Source organism: Sodiomyces alkalinus, assembly GCF_003711515.1.
Source record: "Sodiomyces alkalinus F11 unplaced genomic scaffold SODALscaffold_7, whole genome shotgun sequence".
Lineage (NCBI taxonomy): Eukaryota > Fungi > Ascomycota > Sordariomycetes > Glomerellales > Plectosphaerellaceae > Sodiomyces > Sodiomyces alkalinus.
Genome location: NW_021167085.1, coordinates 1,586,414 through 1,604,407, shown reverse-complemented (window position 1 = coordinate 1,604,407; position 17,994 = coordinate 1,586,414). Strand labels below are relative to the sequence as shown.

The 17,994-nt window shown below is 53.1% G+C and overlaps 5 protein-coding genes across 5 annotated transcripts; 2 read left to right on the top strand and 3 right to left on the bottom strand.

Moving 5' to 3' along the window:
• Positions 1-65: 65 nt before the first annotated feature.
• On the bottom strand, positions 66-601 carry SODALDRAFT_199474 (hypothetical protein). Its single transcript, XM_028607192.1, has one exon. It carries the CDS (start codon positions 470-472, stop codon positions 140-142), a length of 333 nt encoding a protein of 110 aa, XP_028465344.1. The 5' UTR covers positions 473-601; the 3' UTR covers positions 66-139.
• Positions 602-1,753: 1,152 nt separating this feature from the next.
• Positions 1,754-4,437, bottom strand: SODALDRAFT_313768 (malate synthase). Its single transcript, XM_028609246.1, has 5 exons — positions 4,255-4,437; positions 3,091-4,161; positions 2,601-3,001; positions 2,272-2,502; positions 1,754-2,130 (listed from the first exon to the last, which is right to left on the bottom strand). The coding sequence occupies exons 2-5, from the start codon at positions 4,027-4,029 to the stop codon at positions 2,073-2,075; spliced, it is 1,629 nt and encodes a 542-aa protein (XP_028465343.1). The 5' UTR covers positions 4,030-4,161; positions 4,255-4,437; the 3' UTR covers positions 1,754-2,072.
• Positions 4,438-4,527: 90 nt separating this feature from the next.
• SODALDRAFT_361250 (hypothetical protein) lies at positions 4,528-6,461 on the top strand (the record flags this gene model as incomplete). Its single annotated transcript, XM_028614348.1, has 7 exons — positions 4,528-4,658; positions 4,690-4,786; positions 4,929-4,960; positions 5,337-5,528; positions 5,673-5,890; positions 6,256-6,308; positions 6,435-6,461. The coding sequence occupies 7 exons, from the start codon at positions 4,528-4,530 to the stop codon at positions 6,459-6,461; spliced, it is 750 nt and encodes a 249-aa protein (XP_028465342.1).
• Positions 6,358-10,726, bottom strand: SODALDRAFT_345276 (Pkinase-domain-containing protein). The gene is made up of 5 exons (XM_028613197.1): positions 9,976-10,726; positions 9,151-9,873; positions 7,252-9,065; positions 6,863-7,171; positions 6,358-6,745 (listed from the first exon to the last, which is right to left on the bottom strand). The coding sequence occupies exons 1-5, from the start codon at positions 10,677-10,679 to the stop codon at positions 6,525-6,527; spliced, it is 3,771 nt and encodes a 1,256-aa protein (XP_028465341.1). The 5' UTR covers positions 10,680-10,726; the 3' UTR covers positions 6,358-6,524.
• A 1,536-nt stretch (positions 10,727-12,262) lies between these two features.
• On the top strand, positions 12,263-16,558 carry SODALDRAFT_297761 (P-loop containing nucleoside triphosphate hydrolase protein). Its single transcript, XM_028608831.1, has 6 exons — positions 12,263-12,748; positions 12,824-13,814; positions 13,873-14,757; positions 14,819-14,891; positions 14,956-15,691; positions 15,848-16,558. The coding sequence occupies exons 1-6, from the start codon at positions 12,414-12,416 to the stop codon at positions 16,218-16,220; spliced, it is 3,393 nt and encodes a 1,130-aa protein (XP_028465340.1). The 5' UTR covers positions 12,263-12,413; the 3' UTR covers positions 16,221-16,558.
• The last annotated feature ends 1,436 nt before the right edge of the window (positions 16,559-17,994 follow it).

The following is a 17,994-nucleotide window of genomic DNA, read 5'->3' as shown; positions in this document are numbered from 1 at the left end:
GAACTACGTACTCGACGTTTCCGTTAGCACCTCGCTACTATACGGTTAGTATTGCACAGTTGCAACTGAGCTCGATGCCACACGATCCGGTTTAGTTATTACGGAGTCCGGATACATACAATGAGTCGATGTGCACGAACTAACTAATCATCTCGCAGCCCGATATTCGGGACCTAAATATTCCATGTCTAATATTCAGGGATGTAAGGAGGGGCGCCTGGGCGGTGTTCTTGGGACCTGAGGGAAGGGAAAACAAAACGAGGAAAACAAGAGAGGGGCTGAGCCCCGGGGGGGTTGGGGAATGCTCCGTATTGCTCCAGGTCTGTCGTCGCATCAACCTGACAATGGACCTTTCTGTACCTGGCAGCAAACACCTTCTCGTCTTCTTCTTCTTCTTCTTCTGGCTTTGTCTCTCAACTCTTTGCTGGAATCGAACATTCTGTTGAAAACAATTATCAAAGCAATTCACCATGGCAGTTCAGTTTGATTTGCTGCTCCATTAGCCCCGCGCGTATTATTGTTTGTAACTGCTGTGCGACCACACGACCCAACACTGGTCGCCGTTGTCGCCATAACGCCGGTCTTCATCCCCACCACCACCAACCACCTCGCTGGCAATCTTGCTAGGACCTCCCGTGGTTATGCATGCATCATTAACAGCTTTTAGGGAGTGCTAGTGCCTAAAAGATTCGTCACAACGGGGCAAGCCAAACGGGTGAGGCGCCAGCCCTTCCCTTCGATGGCTAACTCTTAGCTGAGCCCCGTGCGTCCGGTGGCGCCGAGCTATCATCGCTCAAAGAGTAGCGACAGTGGGCCGGGAGACGCGTTTTAGGCCCAGCCCATCATGTTCGCTTGAAACGTACGAAGATCAGGCGACTACGAAAATGTGAGCACCAAACTCTCGGGTCAGGGTCATTCTACAGTATACCCCATCGAAGCAACGCTCATCCGTGCCCGTTGTGCGATTCCCAATTCTCTGCTTTCGAACGTGTTGCGCCGGCCTTTCGCCCTCTCTGGGACCCCTGGCCTTCCCCCCCCCTTTTTTTTTTTTTTTTTGGCGACTCTCTACTTAAGGATCTGCTTACGCGTTAGTCACCATCAGGGAAAATTAGGAGGTATGCCATCAGTGTTGGCCAACGGTTTTCATACACCCCGTTACGGGCGGTGCAGCCCCCTTTAGCGCTGTAGGGAGCACGTGGCACGACCCCTGTGTCGATCTTGTCTGGTAGGTAGCTTTTCTCCTTGCCCTGTGGCGTAAATGTTGCCACTTCCCACCCTACCTGATTTACCTGGCCACCACAACGTGCCTTTTGTCGGATTGTGGAATTGCAATTCACAACGCATCCACACGGGGCATGATATAGAAAGGTCCGGGACTGACTGAAAGTCGTGTGTCTCCTCTTCAACCTTAATACACCTTAGACAAGCTAACCTACTCGTGTTGACCGACAAGATGATCCATGGAAGCGTATATCTTCTCGACGGAGTTCAGGGTAAGGAGCGGGTCTGGTATCCTTTGGCAATTCCGGTTCTGCTACGTAGATTGTCTTCGTTCTCCGTGCTCGGTATTGACGATCTAAAACCATTCATGTTGGATTCGAACGACATCCTTCACTGGCTTCCACAGTCGCCAATGTGTGGCCGATTGCCCTCAAAGCCCCCTGGCTCTCCTGACTTACAGAACGACACAGGATCGAGGATGATGTTCGAGAACTCACAGGGGCGGGTTGTTGTATGCTACGCAGATCACATACGGCAGCGGACGAGAGGGCTTAACTAACAACTGGGAATAATCTTCAGTTTCGCCACTTGTAATAGGAGGGCATAGATCACGGATAGGATTTCACTCCGGCCGGAGGAGAACGCAGTATCGACCCGAGAGAAGCCAATCCCAGACAAAGACAGGGAGGGGGAAATGCAATAACAGTAATATGAAGAGTACTCCAAACAGCCAGAAACCAAGACTCCCCCCTTTCTGTTTGCCCACCCCATTTTTTTACGTTAGGTGTTGTCGACAGTGCCGCGAACCATAACACTCGATCAACCTTGCTCGGGCTCGTTGTGCAGGCGGCTTACAACTTGGAAGCAGGCTTGGCGCCCTCCACGGTAGTGATTTCGTCGTAGAGTAGACTATAAAAAGTGCATCAGCGAACCATCCCATCCGGGCCAAGTCGTGGGGGGTCATCGACCGCGATTCTCGCTCCCCCTTAAAGGGAAAAAAAAAAAAGAGAAGGGGGGATAGTGAGGTGGGAAAAGTAAAACACGACTTACGTAGTCAAAAAGTCAGCATAATCCTCGCCTGTGACCTGGCCTGCAAAGTACTGGGCGGCAAGGTGGTACTTGTTGCCCGGGCCGGCCTTGGAGGCCAGCTCGTCTGCGCTCTCCTTCAATAGCTTGAGGGCATACGCTTTGGTGACCTTCTTGCCCTCGGCAGTTGTGCTGCCGTGCCGGGCCCACTGCCAAAGTTGTGAGCGCGAAACCTCAGCGGTCGCGGCGTCCTCCCTGAAAATCCCCTCTGTCAGCTGGCATGGTCTGGACGTCCTCGATCTCGTGACTTTGATCTCAGCGAACACGCTGTGTTCAACAAAGAACGGACTTACATGAGGAAGTTGATGGGAACGCAACCCACGCCCCGGGTCCAGGCCTCCATGTATCCAAGGCCAATGGAGAGGTTCTTCTTGATGCCCTCCTCGGTGATCTTTCCGGGAACATTCATGTTGAGGAGGTCATTCTGGCCAATCTGGACATCCTCCCGGCGGACGAAGAGCTGGTTAGGGGTAGGCATGTGCTTGTTGAAGATCTCGGTGGCAATAGAGGCAAGGGCGGGATGGGCGACCCAGGTGCCGTCATGGCCAGCGGTGACTTCACGAAGCTTGTCGGCACGCACTCCCTCCATAGCCTTATCGTTAGCCGCCTTGTCGTTCTTGATAGGGATCTGGGCGGCCATGCCGCCCATGGCGTGGACACCGCGCTTATGGCAGGTTTGGATCAGGAGCTTGACCTGAAGTTATGGGGATGACGCGGTTAGTGGTTTGATCGCCCTAGCGGGGGTGGTGGGTGGGAGGGGGGAGGGGACAACGAGTAGCCTACATAAGCATCCATGAAGGGAACGGTCATGGTGACGGCACTGCGGTCGGGGAGGACAAAGTTAGGGTTCTGGCGGAACTTCTTGATTACGCTGAAAATATAATCCCAGCGGCCGCAGTTCAAGCCAGAGCTGTGGTCGCGAAGCTCGTAGATGATCTCGTCCATCTCAAAGGCGGCGAGGATGGTCTCGATGAGGACGGTAGCGCGGATAGTGCCGCGGGGGATGGAGAGATAGTCCTGAGCCAGGTTAAAGGCATCATTCCAGAGACGGGCTTCGAGGTGAGACTCCATCTTGGGGAGGTAGAAATAGGGACCGATACCAATATCGAGGGTCTGACGGGCGTTGTGGAAGAAGTAGAGGCCGAAGTCGAAGAGGGAGGCGGAGATAGGCTCGCCGTCGACGGTGACGTGCTTCTCTACTAGGTGCCAGCCACGAGGGCGGACAATAAGGGTAGCGAGCTTACGGTCGGTGCGTAGCTTATACTCCTTGGACCCTTGCTTAAAGTCGACCTGGCGCCGGTTGGCATCGTAGAGGTTCACCTGGCCATTGACCATGTTCTCCCAGGTCGGGGCCGAGGAGTCCTCAAAATCGGCCATATAGGTCCAGACATCGGAGTTCAGAGCGTTGACGACCATCTTGCGGTCGGTAGGTCCTGTGATCTCGACGCGGCGGTCGACGAGGCCCGGGGCCGGGGGCGCGCCCTTCCAGGTCGGGTCATCACGGATATGCTTGGTCTCCGGAAGGAAGTCGGGGAGGACGCCGCGGTCGAGCTCGGCTTGGCGCAGCTTACGGCGCTCCAACAGGGCCTTTCGGGTGGGATTGAAGGAGCGGTGGAGGAGAGCGAGGAAAGAGAGGGCTTGAGGCGTCAAGATGTTGCGCTGAGACTCCGTAACAGCCCCGAGGACGTTGACGCCCTGGAGAATGACATCGGTAGTGGCCATTGTGGGATATTAGATGGCTCGGTAGACGAGCAGCGGGGTTGGTGAGAGGGATTGGGACAATTGAGACGATGAGAGCGTCAGCAATAGAACAGCAAGATGGCCAAATGACCTGACCGTCGTTGCAAATGAAAACTGCGATCTAGTGTAAGCCTCTTGCTCTTATCCGAAGCTTCATGGGAGTTTGGTCGTTGATTCCCACCGAAGGGTGCGAAGAGTCGTACTTACCACAGAGTCTAGATAGGTTCGGTGTCTCGAGTAAGGGGTAAGGTAGGTATGGTATCGCGTTGTTATCGAGAGAGTGAGAGATTCTGATAAGGTTGGCGACGATGATGAAGAGGAATGAATGGGCAATGACGGAATGTGGATAATTATGGAGGGCCCTAAGAATAAGGCCTCGGCTCATTTAGGTGTTCAAAGTAATAACCTAAGGTCAAGGTACGAACGAAGAACGTACCCTGGGCAGGGTTGGCATGGGAGCTTGATAAGAGACCCCATGTTATGGTAGATCTGATGTACCCGGCATATCACTGTAACCTTTACGTATATGAAGTACCCGTTGACCCGGATTTCACCGTGAGACCGTGGATCATCGTCATACCTTCTGTTCCCCCGATATCCGATATCCACATGTGTTGTTGCTCTTTTGCTCCCTGTGGCGAGCTACCCTCTCCAAGAACCCCAAGAGCCACCGGGCGATTCGGCAGTTATCGGGCTAGCTCGGACATATGGGAGCTCGGCCCTTTGTATCCATGGCGAGGTACGAGGGTAGAGTCACGGGGAGAAGCCGGGAACTTTGACACATTCCTTACTGGATTTGCCTACCTTGAAAACAGTGATTGGACCGACGCCGCCAAAGGCCAGACCCAACGTATAACCCCGGATTTCTTGATTTCTTCAAGCTCACCAACCCCAGGCCCGTTATTTTTGGCTTGTGACAGTTTCCCTGTACCTTACCTAAGGTACCTTACCTTACCTTACTCAGTACCTGAATGTAATTAAAATGGGTACCTTAGGTAGGTACCTTACGTACAGGTGGCTAGGACTCGTAACGTTAGCTGGTGACTTTCCCACCGAGATCTCGTGGTCACTCTTGGGATGAACTGATTCCATCTACACTTACTCTCTATTGAAATATCAAAATGGTCATACAAATGTGTATAATAGTATCGGGTTAGAAGTCTTCCAGGCTGTATGGGTGCCGTTCGTCACAACACCCTGGTGAACTGTACACGTGTATTTGGAGGTACGTACACAAGGTGCCGAAGACTGGCATGTGCCGGGTACTTGAACGCATGCATGCGTCATAGCTTCCGAAAGTATCCTCCATCCCCCTGTGGACGTGATGCGCCGCCGCCCGACCGGACCGAGGCATTCAACTTCAACGTCTTCCCCCGTCTTCCCCCGTCTCACCGGCTGGCTTTTCAACTTTTCGTATTAGATCCGATGGGAAAATCCAGACGCATGTGGTCCGATGCGCTTAGACTCTTTGACCTACGGGGGTGCTGGATTTACTACATCGTCTAGTAATTTATAACGTAGCCGCGTTCTATGTTGGCCCTTGAATTTATTCTGCGCATGAACAACAACTTGCACTGGGCGAACGAGCTGAGAACCTCAATTCATCTTGGTTGATTTGCTGACAGATCAGAACACCATAAACACCATGACGAGCTAGCAATCACAGAGGCTGGCTGGGAACACCGAGTAGGGAACTACTCCCTCACCGAACGTACTTCTGAGCTCACCGCCTCTTGCTACTCTGCCATGCCACCTCAGCGTCCCATAGCGTCCCATAATGTTCTGCTAGACATACAACCTTTGCTAGAGCCAACACTCCTAAGCCCCTGCATTATCACCATCTGTCCATGCTTCTTGAGTCTCTCCTGTCCCTGCAAAAAGTAAAGTCCTGTAGTAGGCCATGCATGAGACGGAGGATAGCGAGACCCGTAAGGTTCCCAGATATCTGCTCTGGTTTCTGCCTGGCCTCGATACTCGGTGAACAAAAGCACTCACCCACCACCCTTCCTGTTCCTCGAGCACAAGATAAGTGTTGTTGCCGAACAGAGACAAAGAAAAAGCGAGAAAAGCCCAGGCAAATAAACGAAATGAAAGGCAGAAAGGCTAGAAGAAGAAGAAGAAAAAAAAAAAAAAAAAGAAGGAAGAGAGAAAGTGGCAAGATGGAAAAGAGAACGAAAGGGAATGTCCGAAAATGAGAGGAACCAAAAGCATCCGTCAAACTGGGCGACCTAAAACCATCCCCGGCTGCGCTGCGCCAGGCCGTGAGTTTTGTGATCTCCATGCTCTCTCATGTTTTTTTTTTTTTTTTTTAGTGATGGCTCCGAGCCGGTTCCATCAGTGCCAGTGCAAGGAAAAGAAGAAGAGAAGAGACGAAAAGCAATACCGAGATTCCCATAACGCCGGCCCTCGACTGATCCTCACGAAACGCCGTATCCTCGTTGTTAGTAGCACCCACCCCATCCTCGTCTCCGTCGCCTTCACGAATTAAGCGTCTTAACCATCATCTTCGCCTTGCGCTTGTCCGTCACGACCAGGTTACGGGACGCAAACACCGTCTTGAGAGTGTCCACCACCTTGTGGAAGCTGCTGGCAGCTCCTCGCTCTTGCGTGAATCGGACAATGCTCAGCGGCCCTCGCTTGCCATGCTCAATTACCGTCATGATCTCGATAGCAAACGACACCTCTTTGATGTCCAAGTCTGGCGGGGGGCAAAAGCAGTCAGTGACCCTTCGATTCATCGTCACTCGGAGGCTGACACGGAAGCAAAAAACATTTTTTTTAAGGTGGATGGGGTTTTCTTTTCCATAGAACTCACAATTTTTCGGACCAACCCGTGCGAACACGATATTCCGCTCTTTGTCAACCTGGACGTCTCGGATGCCGTATCGACGCCAGTCCTTGAGCACCATGACGATTTCCTGCTGTGCACGCTTGCGAGATACGACGAGACACATGTGGCTCTTCGCCGGTTTTACGCCAAACAGCCGCGCGAGCCAGTTTCGATGCACCTCGATGTTGCGCGTACCCGACTCTGAGCTGGACAGGCTGCGTTGAGACTGCCACTTATCTCTGCCGGACGCTGCCCGAACAGACTCGGGCGAGGGGGAATCCTCGTAGTCTGGGCCTATCGGGGGCAAGTCAACATCAATTAACATCAATCACAACAGTGCGCGACGGGCACAAAATCAAGGTCCTTGCACTTACCCGCGATGCTCATATGAGGATCCTCCATCTTGCTGTTCTTCCAGAAAAGGAAGCCGAACGAATTCTTCTTCTTGGCCGGGATCGGGATCGGGGGCGCCGCGATATCGGAATTGTGGTCGTCATCTGCCGTCGAATGCGTGGCCATGCTCAATGTAGAGGGGGAATGGCGGGTGTCTTGAGAATCGCGCGTGCCCTCGCTCTGGAAACCCGACGTCCGCCGCTCGCTGTCCTTCGACGAGCGCTTAAACCAACTCGACTTCTTCTTCGCCGTTTCTTGCTGCGAAGGAGGAACAGAAGTCGTGTACGAACAGCCGTCCGAGGAGGCACCGTGCATATAATAAGCCTGGCTAGCGTCTGTCGAAAAGCGCCTGGCTGTAGGATGTCCCGGATACTTCTTTCGCACGTTCAACGGCTTGGGCACGGGGTTGGTCGCCGAGGGAGAATCGACTACTCGAATAGTGTCACGGACCCGCGACAAGTAGTCGAGACCCGCCGCATCAGCCTGGCCGCCGGGCGTCCTAGGGGGAGGTGCAGACACGATACGGGCTCTGTCCACCTCTTCCTGGTAGAGAGGTCGAGCGACAGCCTGTCCATTTTCTCCAATGGAAGGGAGCCTAGTGGTTCCTTTACCGATGTGTGCATAGGCAGGTGCCGAAACAACTCTGCGCTCCTGCTTGGGCAAAAGCACCGGCAGAGCAAGACGGTTGACGTGATGGAAAACCTTGCTGACACCTTCCTTGTGGTGATCATGTTGTTGATTCTCCAGTTGGGGGCTGGCGGGTTCGGGAGAAGCTGGTCTCTCGGCCGGCAGAGGGGGCAGTGGTCGCGTATCCCACGGATGACAGCTGGAGGGAGCAGGCGGGGGGAAGGCGATGGACGGGGTGCCCATGTTGAAGGAGAACGGGCTGGAGTCCCGCTCACCTCCTCCCATTTCGCTTATGGCAAGCTCACTGATGTCCGACTCGATCATAGATCCGTTGAAGGCTTCATCGCAATCCTTGGCGATGCTGTTGGAGAAATTGCGCACTTCTTCGTTGACGATGGCGTGGGGATCTCGAGGCTTGACAATCTTCAGCATCGGCCCGTCCTTCCCCGTCGGCCCTTTTCGCATTGAGGGGCTTCCGGGGCATGCCGCAGTTCTGTCGGGTCTGCGCCGGTGCGGGTGCGGGTGCGGGTGCGGATGCGGGTGCTCATTCCAACCGTCGCCTGCAGCGCTGTCCGGCTTTTGACGCGTATTCTGGCTGCGACGTTGGTCCGTCGACTGTTGACGGACATGCGTGAAGTCAATGCCGCGCTTCCGCCGAGGAGCCGGCCGGGTAAACTGCGCCCCCTGGCGGCTGTGCAGAGAACTCATTGAGTTGACGGGGGATTGTAGCCGACCAGTGGCAGTGGACCTCTGGGAGCTCATTCTACCGTGTTGTCCCTGTCCGCTGCTTCGAGTTCCTGCCCTCGAGAGCTGCACTCGCTCAGAACCACGGCTCGCCTGGTTCTTGCGGTGGATGATGATCTTCGCATGGCTCGCCTGGGAGTTGTGACGCATGGGACGGTCGGAATTGTAGGGGTCATAGCTCTTGACCGTATTGGTGTCCGTATCATCGGGGACGTTGGAAATAACGGTGAATCTCGAAATGCTCCGTCCAAGCCCATGAGCTCGCGGCTGGCTAAACTCACAAGTCGACACACGCTTCTTCCAGGCTGGTTCGTGGAGGTGGTGGTAGTCGCTGGGAGATTGGGCGAGTTCAGGCAGGAAGTTCTCGAGCTGCTTTTCGCGATAGTTGTGGAGAAGCCAGTAGAACAACTTCTGGTCGTTTTTCCTGAAAAAGAAGAGAAAAAAAGAATTGAAAAAGAATCAGCAATTTAAGGAGTCGCTCCACGATATACGAAGAGGCCCAAACTTACGAAGAATCCATGAGTAAGAGCTTGATCTGGTGCTCTGTGTACATGTGCCAGAGGGAGCGCAGTTGCCGGACGAGATGCGGATCAACCTCCTGTGGTCGCAGCGGGTTGTAATCGAATCCCTCGCGGATGTCAGGCGGCTGCCCGCCATTATTCCCCAGATCGTCCAGGTGGTCATACTTCTGGACCAAGGGGTGGTGCCACATCTCTTTGAGGGTGATCCGGGTCGCCGGATCGGTTTGGAGCATGCGGCGGATGAGATCCTTGGCCTCGAGACCGAGGAACTCGGGTATCTCAAACAGGCCCCTTTTCGACTTCGACAGCAGGATGCGAATGTCCGGGTCATCGAAGGGCAAGCTAGCGGCCAGCATGGCGTAGAGGATGACCCCCATAGACCAAATGTCTGCCTTATCACCCCGATATTGTTTGTTCTTGAGCAACTCGGGGGCAGCGTAATGAGGGCTTCCGCAAGCAGTCTCGAGACGATGGCCCTCGGATTGATGCAAGGCAGCCATGCCAAAGTCGGCAATCTTGATCCGATTCTTGGACGTCAAGAGTATGTTCTCGGGCTTCAAATCGCGGTGGCAGATGTTGAAAGTGTGACAGTACTGCATAGCACTCATAATCTGACGAAAGAAGAACATGGCTGCGTCTTCGTTCAGGCGACCGTACGTGTTGATGTAGTCGAATAGGTCTCCCTTGTCGACATACTCTAGTACGAGATAACTGAGGATGGGTAGTGGGTGAGCAGATTGATTTCTCGACGGAATGAAAGAAATAGAAGAGGGAAGGCAAGCAGTGGGAAGAAGGGGGGGTTCCAGAACTTACATTTCGGAACGATTTTCCCAAATGTCATACACCTTCATAACGTTTGGATGATCGATGAGCTTGAGAATGGCCACCTCGCGTTCAATAGACAGAGGAACGCGCATTTCGCCGTTGATACGGTCCGGGAGACTATCATCGTACTGATGGAGCGCGGCCAGACTTCCATGTTGAATCAGGTAGGCAGCTTTCTTGGGCACAATCTTGACGGCGGCCAACTCTCCCGAGATGCGATGCCGACAGAGCCTGACACGGGCGGACGATCCCTTGCCCAAGGTTTTGCCCAGTTGCCACGGTCCAATTTGGGTTTTGTAGTTGCATCCGCTGCTGCGGTTACTGGAGGGCGCCGCTGAGTTTTGTGAGGCCTGAGATACCCGCTTGGAAGGATCGGCTTCTCGAACGGCTCGAGCACGAGGGTGACAGGGTTCAGCTGGGTCAAGGGAGGCGGCAGCTGCATCGACAGAGCGAGGATGAGCTCGAGGTTCCGACGGACCATGGCTACGAGCTACGCCGCTGCCGCCATCATTTTGGCCCTGGCCCTGTGCATCAATGGTTTCCGTTCGAACTGCGCTGCATTCGGCGCCTTGCAGCTTGTGGGACTTGCCAGCAGCATGGGTAGCATGAGCCACGTTGTTGTTGATGCGATGGCCGGCGTCTACCAGAGGAGGCCTCGATAGCGAGGACCTGGCTGGCCCAGGCTCGGCCATTCTTCGTGGACGCTACCTGCTCTCTCGAAGAACAGCCAGCTAGGTCATTACCAGACCTCGAAAAGGCAGTGAGCGATAAGGAGCAGAATATAGCAGGTGACGTGGTGGAAACTGGAAGGAAGGGAAAGGGAGGGACGAAAACGGTGTAGAGGGGGGAAAAGAGGGGGAAAAAGAGAGAGAGAGAGAGTGTGTGTGTGTGTGTGTGTGTGTGGGCGAGAAAACGCGACTTGCAAATGATCTCTGAAGTCTGCCGACTGCTCTCGAACTATTGGATTCAGCGAGGCTGGATCTGATCAGCAGCCTTCGAAGGAAGTGAATGGAGAAAGAAAGGAAGAGCCTGCAGAGAATAACCGAGAGAGGTGGCAGGAGAGACGAAAAAGAGTGGCGGGGGTGAAAATTACAAGAATGGTGCAATGGGTGGTGGATGACGGTGGAAGTTTGAAGAGTAAGGTAGAGGAGGTCCCAGGAACGTGAGGAGGTACTTGTTTTTGGGGTGGAAAGAGGCTGGAATGCCGGTGTCGCGCGCTGCTCGGAGGACGTGACCGTGACTCTTGTTCCACGGGATTGCTTCTGCTTAACGGGAAGATCAGAGCTGGCAAGGGAGGAAATCCTGACAGAGGGGGCCAGTTGCCAGGAAGAAGAGGGAGAGGAGAGGAGAGCCTAAGCCTATTTCACCTCTATCGTACTTTAAGGTAGGTATGCAAGGTCAACCTACGTGATAAATGGGCTTTTAGGAAAAGCTAGGGATGACGATGTTGTGTCAAGAAGAAGAAGAAGAAGAAAAAAAGTGATATCGACTCCCATCCAGGGGTGTGCACTTGCTTCACTCTCATGCGCCGTCCCTTCCATCTAATCTCTCAGGGCTGGTAGTTTGCACCTACCTTATCCTATCTTGCTGCACGCACATGATAAGATATCGTAACCTACGAGGCCTCTTCAATTTTGGAATGGGCTTGTTGGAAATCTGACACAAACCACCCAACTCCATGAGGAATGCAAGTTGCGGGGCAGAATACCCCGAAGTCTCCTGGACATAGCCCGGCATAATCGGCAGAAACAGAACCTCTGAGTCTCCTTTTAGACGAATAAATCTGAATCTGGTAACGGGAGAGAATTGAATCCGCATCGTAATTAATAGTCGCCCTATCCTCGAAAAGCGTGGCTGGAAGGTCATGGGCAGTATCAGTGGGAGATGGATGTAGAGATGATAACGAGTCTTATAAGAATGCACAGTCTTGCTTCCAGTGCCCGTGTCAAAATAATAGCGGTTCCCCAAAATGTCAACATTAGAACTTAAGAGAGAAAGGTTTGATGAAGCAGAAATGTGTTTCCTTTCTAGTCTGCACGAGGGCAGAATTGGGGGGATTGGAAGGGATGAAGTTGAGACTCGAGATGTTCAGGTGGGGGCCGTGCGGGAAAATCTTATATAATCTTGCATTCACCTGACCCACCCCGTCGGGATCGAGACAAAAGCACGCACGAGACGCGTTCGACCTCGCGTCAGATGAGGGAGGTACGGAGTACCCCGTACCGACTGCACCTTGTACAGCCTCGCATCTTTGCCCCTCTTCTCTTTGATGTCAATTTTTCAGCCTCCCTCCACTGCTGAAATTCGGGTTACGGTTATGTCTGAAAGAAGAAATTCGGCGAATTCTTCTCGATCATTTTGCACCTAGTCCTTTTTCTCCCCGCTCTCCTCCCGTTTCTGGGGCTTGACGGAGCTTTAGTACGGAGATGACATCCGACCAAACCCGTCGGCGGAGTCGACGTCAAATCGAGGACGAGGACGACGAGGATGCCACGAGGTATGAGTCCGAAGGCACTCCGGAGCAGCGCGATGGACCCAAGAGACAGAGACGCAGAGTAGTCGACGAAGGAAGCAGTGACGACGATGCTCATGTCAGCGAGAACGAGGAGTTAGCGGGCAATACACGACGAACCACCAACATCGGCGGTGCAAATGGCTCTACCGACGAACAGGCCTTTCAGCCCGGCGCTATCCGTCGTGTCGAAGTAGAAAACTTTGTTACTTATGAGAAGGCCGAATTCTTCCCTGGTCCCAACTTGAAGTAGGAGTCCATTTCGCCCCATACCTGATCACCGTTTTGCCCCCCTCACTAACGACATGCGCTTCCTGTCTTTAGCTTGGTCATTGGCCCGAACGGCACCGGTAAGAGCTCGCTAGTCTGCGCGATTTGTCTCGGCTTGGGCTTCAGTCCGAAGCACCTTGGACGAGCAGGAAACGTCAAAGAGTTCGTCAAACACGGAAAGCCCTCCGCTTCCATCGAGATCGAGCTTCAGAAACGGGACCAAGACCGCAGACATCACGTCGTTCGAGTGCAGATAGACCGAGAGCGAAACAGCCAGCGATGGTGGATCAACGGCCGTGATACTACCCATAAAGCCGTGCAGAACCTCATGAAGGAGCTCAGGATCCAGGTCGACAATCTTTGCCAATTCCTGCCCCAGGACCGCGTCGTCGAGTTCGCCGGCTGCACACCAGTTGACTTGCTTCACGAGACCTTGCGAGCCGCAGCGCCGCCGCAGATGCTCGAGTGGCAGCAGGAGCTCCGGGACTTACACAAAGACCACAAAGACCTCCAGAAACAGTCCACTTCGCATGCCGAGAATCTTGCCAACCTAGAAAGTCGGCAACAGGCCATGCAAGCTGACGTCGACAGACTACGAGAAAGGGAGGAGGTCCAGGCGCGGATCGCCGACCTGAAGGACGCTCAAATCATGGCTGCCTACAATAAGAGTCGAGCTCGGCATGCTGAGATCTCCCGACGACTGGAACAGGCCGAGCAGCTCCAGCAGGATCTCCAAAACGAATGCGCCCCCTCTTTAGAAGCAACCAACAAAAAGAAGGAATATCACGAGGCTGTGGCATCAGCCGTTCAAGCTCGCCAGGCGGCTGTCAGGAATACCGAAGAGGCTGCGAACGACTTGCTCAACGACGTCGACAACGCCAACGACCATGTCGTCCAGATCACAGCCAAGATAGAGGCAGAGTCAAGAGGGTTCACCACAAAGAAGCAGGAGCTTCGCGTTATCAATCAAAAAATTGGGCAGCTCGAGAACAGACTCAAGAATCGACCACCGGACTTCGATCCAAAGGATCACAACCAGAAAATTGTGGGTGTACTGGAACGGAAGCCCTAGCTTTCAATGCGCTAACTACTATATCCTGTAGCGTGCTCGACAGCATCAATTACGAGAGCTTGACAACGAAATTCGCGCGATAGAGCCCAAGCTGCTTGACGTCCACCAACGTGGTATCCAAACCAGAGATGAGCGGAAACGGATAGCCCAGGAACTCCAAGAACTTGACACACAAGAGGGGAAACAGCTCAGATTTCTGGAAAGGTCCTTCCCAGACGTTGCCAAGGGGTGCAAATGGCTTCGAGAGAACGGCGACAAGTTCCAAAACGACGTCTTCGGTCCCCCTCTGATCAGCTGCAGCATCAAGGACAAACGCTATTCGGATCACGTTCAGGCCCTCCTCCAGAAAGATGACTTTCTGTGCTTCACGACACAGTCCCGTGAGGACCACAAGACGTTGAGCAACTATTTCTTCAGAGAGCTAGGACTTTCTGCTTCCATTCGAACCTGCTTGCAACCGCTCTCTTCATTCCAAGGGCCTTCTGCAGAAGAGGCCAAACGTCTCGGATTTGACGCTTTTGCGATTGATTATCTTACAGGTCCCGAGCCTGTCCTGGCTATGCTTTGCAGCGAGAAGAAACTCCACATGGCCGGCGTTGCTCTTCGGGATATCGAAGACCAGCAGTATAACCGCTTAATGGCCGAGGAGAGGATCCAGACCTGGGCCGCGGGGCGTCAATTCTACAAAGTGACGCGACGCAGGGACCTCGGCCCGCAGGCTGTGTCGACCATGACACGAGATATACTGCCCGGTCGCTGGTGGAAGGACGACGTTGATCTGACCGAGAAACACGAGCTTCAACGACGGCAGGAGGAGATAACGGAAAGGTTTAACGGGCTGAAGCGAGAGAACGAGCAGCTGAGACAGCAGAAAGAGGAGCTTACCGAGGAGATCGAGTCCAACAAGGCAGCTCTGGTAAATCATTTCCACTCCTACGGGTTTCATGGTCTATGCTTCTAACCCGGCCGAATTTCAGGATGACCTCCAACAGCAGAAGAGGGCGCTTCAGAAGGAGTACAACGAATATCAGGCCCTTCCCACGAAACTCGGTCAGTCTACACTGGATCTTGCGCAGATGCCTGCCTACGTAGCGGAGCTGACCATGATGTGCAGAAAACGAGAAGCGTTCCCAGGAGAAGAAGAAGGAAGAACTCGAGTCGTTGAGGGCTACAATACACGAACTCGAGGCACAGCTTGACGACGCAGCAGTCAAGAAAGGCAAAGCTATTCTACGGCACCAACGAGGCCTCGCAGGAATTCGCAGGGCCCAAGAGACGCTCCTCGAGGCGCAGATCCGTGAGATTGAAGCTAAATCCGACTTGGAAGGCCTAAAGGACAGGAACGCCGCCATTGTGCAGAGGCTCGAGAATGAAGAAAAGAACGTTGCCGAATTGAGGGCCGCCAAGCGCCAGGCGAAGGACGAAGGTGTCCGGGCAAGAGATAAGCTACTGCGGGAATGCGTCGACCTGGAAAACAGGAAAGATCACCTTGTAGGGCTGGCAGGCGACAAGTCCCCGGAGGAAATCGAGGACGAGATCCGGGCAGAGGATGCCAAACTGGAGCTCATTCATGCCGCCAACCCCAACGTCTTGCGCGACTTTGAGAAACGGGCGCGCGACATCGAGAAGCTCCGCCAAAGGCTGGAGGCTGCACAGAACAAGAATGATCAAGTCGTGCGTCAGATTACAAGACTGCGGGAGAAGTGGGAGCCGAGGCTCGAGGAGCTGGTTTCCAGAATCAACGACGCCTTCAGCTACAACTTCGAGCAAATCAACTGCGCAGGCGAGGTACGCATTCACAAAGACGAGGACTTTGAACTGTGGGCGTTGGAGATCATGGTCAAGTTCAGGTCAGAGCCCTTTTTTTTTGTGTGTGGATGTGCATTACGACTTTTTCCCTTGCTTTCTTTTCATTTCACGTGTTTTATTTCATTTTCATTTTCATTTTCATTTTCATTTCCTTTTTACCTTCCTTTTAACAACAACAAACTGACTGTGCCGCGCAGAGAAAACGAGTCACTTCAGCAGCTCAACCAGCATCGCCAATCGGGCGGCGAGCGTGCTGTCTCGACCATCTTCTACCTGATGGCGCTGCAGTCCATGGCGCAGTCTCCCTTTCGAGTCGTTGATGAGATCAACCAGGGCATGGACCCGCGCAACGAGCGCATGGTGCACGAGCGCATGGTCGAAATCGCCTGTCGCGAGCACACGAGCCAGTATTTCCTCATCACGCCCAAGCTCCTTACCGGGCTTCGGTATGATGAGCGTATGCGCGTTCTGTGCATTGCCAGCGGTGAGCATATGCCCGTGGAAGGCAACAAGCTCGACTTTGGACGGTGCCTTGGGATTCATAAAAGGGCGATCGGGGCCGCTGCATGATTTCATCCCGGACGTGTTTCGGATAGACATGGGCATTTCCTTTCTTTTATATGTCTAATATCTCGGGTCTCCTGGGACATGACTTGCGCGATTTCTGGCCTTCAGGCATAAGCGACTGGTTACTGGGCGTTGGGCAATACTGAGCATGGCGGATAGCAAGGGAGCCACGTCTTATAATGTCTGGCAGGGCTAAGTCTTAGGCGGCACGATATGGACACCATGGTCTTCGGTTTGCAGTTGTTTCTGCTTGGAACGTTCGGAGATCTAGACGGCTTCTACAGAGATACTACAGAGATATATGGTAATTAAGAGGAGTTAATAAGAACTCTTTTCATTATACACCAAAGTGTCGTCTCGCCATTGCCGGGCTGCGTTGCTGAAGCTTTCATGACCGCTTCATGCAGATCAGGGTCTCTCTAGGTACCTTCTGTTGGTGAAGCCGATCCATGTAGTACCACTCGCTCAACTGTGGTCTTCAGCGAGGCAACTGAAAAACCTGTGCCTGTATTTCAGCAAATACGTATATAGGAGGCACAGCGAACACACGAGTCCTGAACCTTACGATAACGACAGATTCTAAGCAAAGCACACTATTTCGTACTTGGTATAATCTTCGAGTAATTGATCCGTGTACCTACCTGCCTGACTTGGCAAGATAGTCGCACTGACATCGAACTCCGGGGTGCGCTTTGGGGAGAGCACGTTCCGAGCAAAAAACACACGCGTAATGTGTTGGCAGCAGGCGCCAGGGAAACCGGCCTGCAAACTACAACAAGCATGGGACCTCCAGATGGGAGATCCAGATGGGAGAACTGAGAGGTTGATAATGGAACACAGCATTCATGGGAACGGAAAGCGTGTTGTTGACCAAGCAATAGAGGTCCTCCTCCTCCTCCTCCGCTGAGATATTTGCCTGCCGCGAGTAGTTCAAGATCCCAGGAGCCCCAAGCAGAAAACTAACAGGTTGCAAGACAGCAACGAGATTTCAATAAAAAGAACATATCCAGTTGTGTCTTTAGTTTGGAATGTCTAATTAATCTCCCTAGAGCTACTGGCATGCAGAAGAAGCCCGTTGTCTTAGATGTTAGTGTGAAGAAACATGCCTGGCTAGGAAAAAAAGGAGGGGGAAAAGAAAACCCCCTTTACCTACTTTTTTGGGCCTGACCACAGTATCTACAAGCAGGTTCGGATGTCTTGGGATCATCAAACGGGGAACTAGCAACGATTTGTGTCTCTTTTTCTTCGGAGCACTGTGCTCTATCCCATTTGGTAGCTCGTAAAAGGAACGCCATTTTCATCAATAAGTTGGCTTGCCGAGACATTCAACACGGTAATATATGACAGGGGTTCAAAGCACAGGAGATGTGCCAAAGATGTACGTCCTACCTAGGTAATCCTCGTCTCGCGGATATGCGTGCATTACCCGGGTCACGGAGAACCACCATTGGCCAGATTCACAAGTCGAATTGGCAATTCCTTTTCGCCAGGGGCCGTGTCAGGGGCACGGTCAAGCTTACCAAGTGCCAGGGACAATCTGGAATAGGCACATAGCTCGTCTATCTGCTTATTAACCCTGTTCCCCAATCTCTCAATCCCTCCTCCTGTTTGCGAGGTTCGTCAGTCGGGTTTGCTCAAATGTTTGGTACTTGCTATTTGCGAAAGAGTGCCCCCATTATCATAAGTCTTGAACTGAAGGAAGCCACGTATCTGATATATTATGGACGAGTAATCAAGTTCACTATCCTCTTCTTTGGCTGATGAGTTGCTTTTCTCA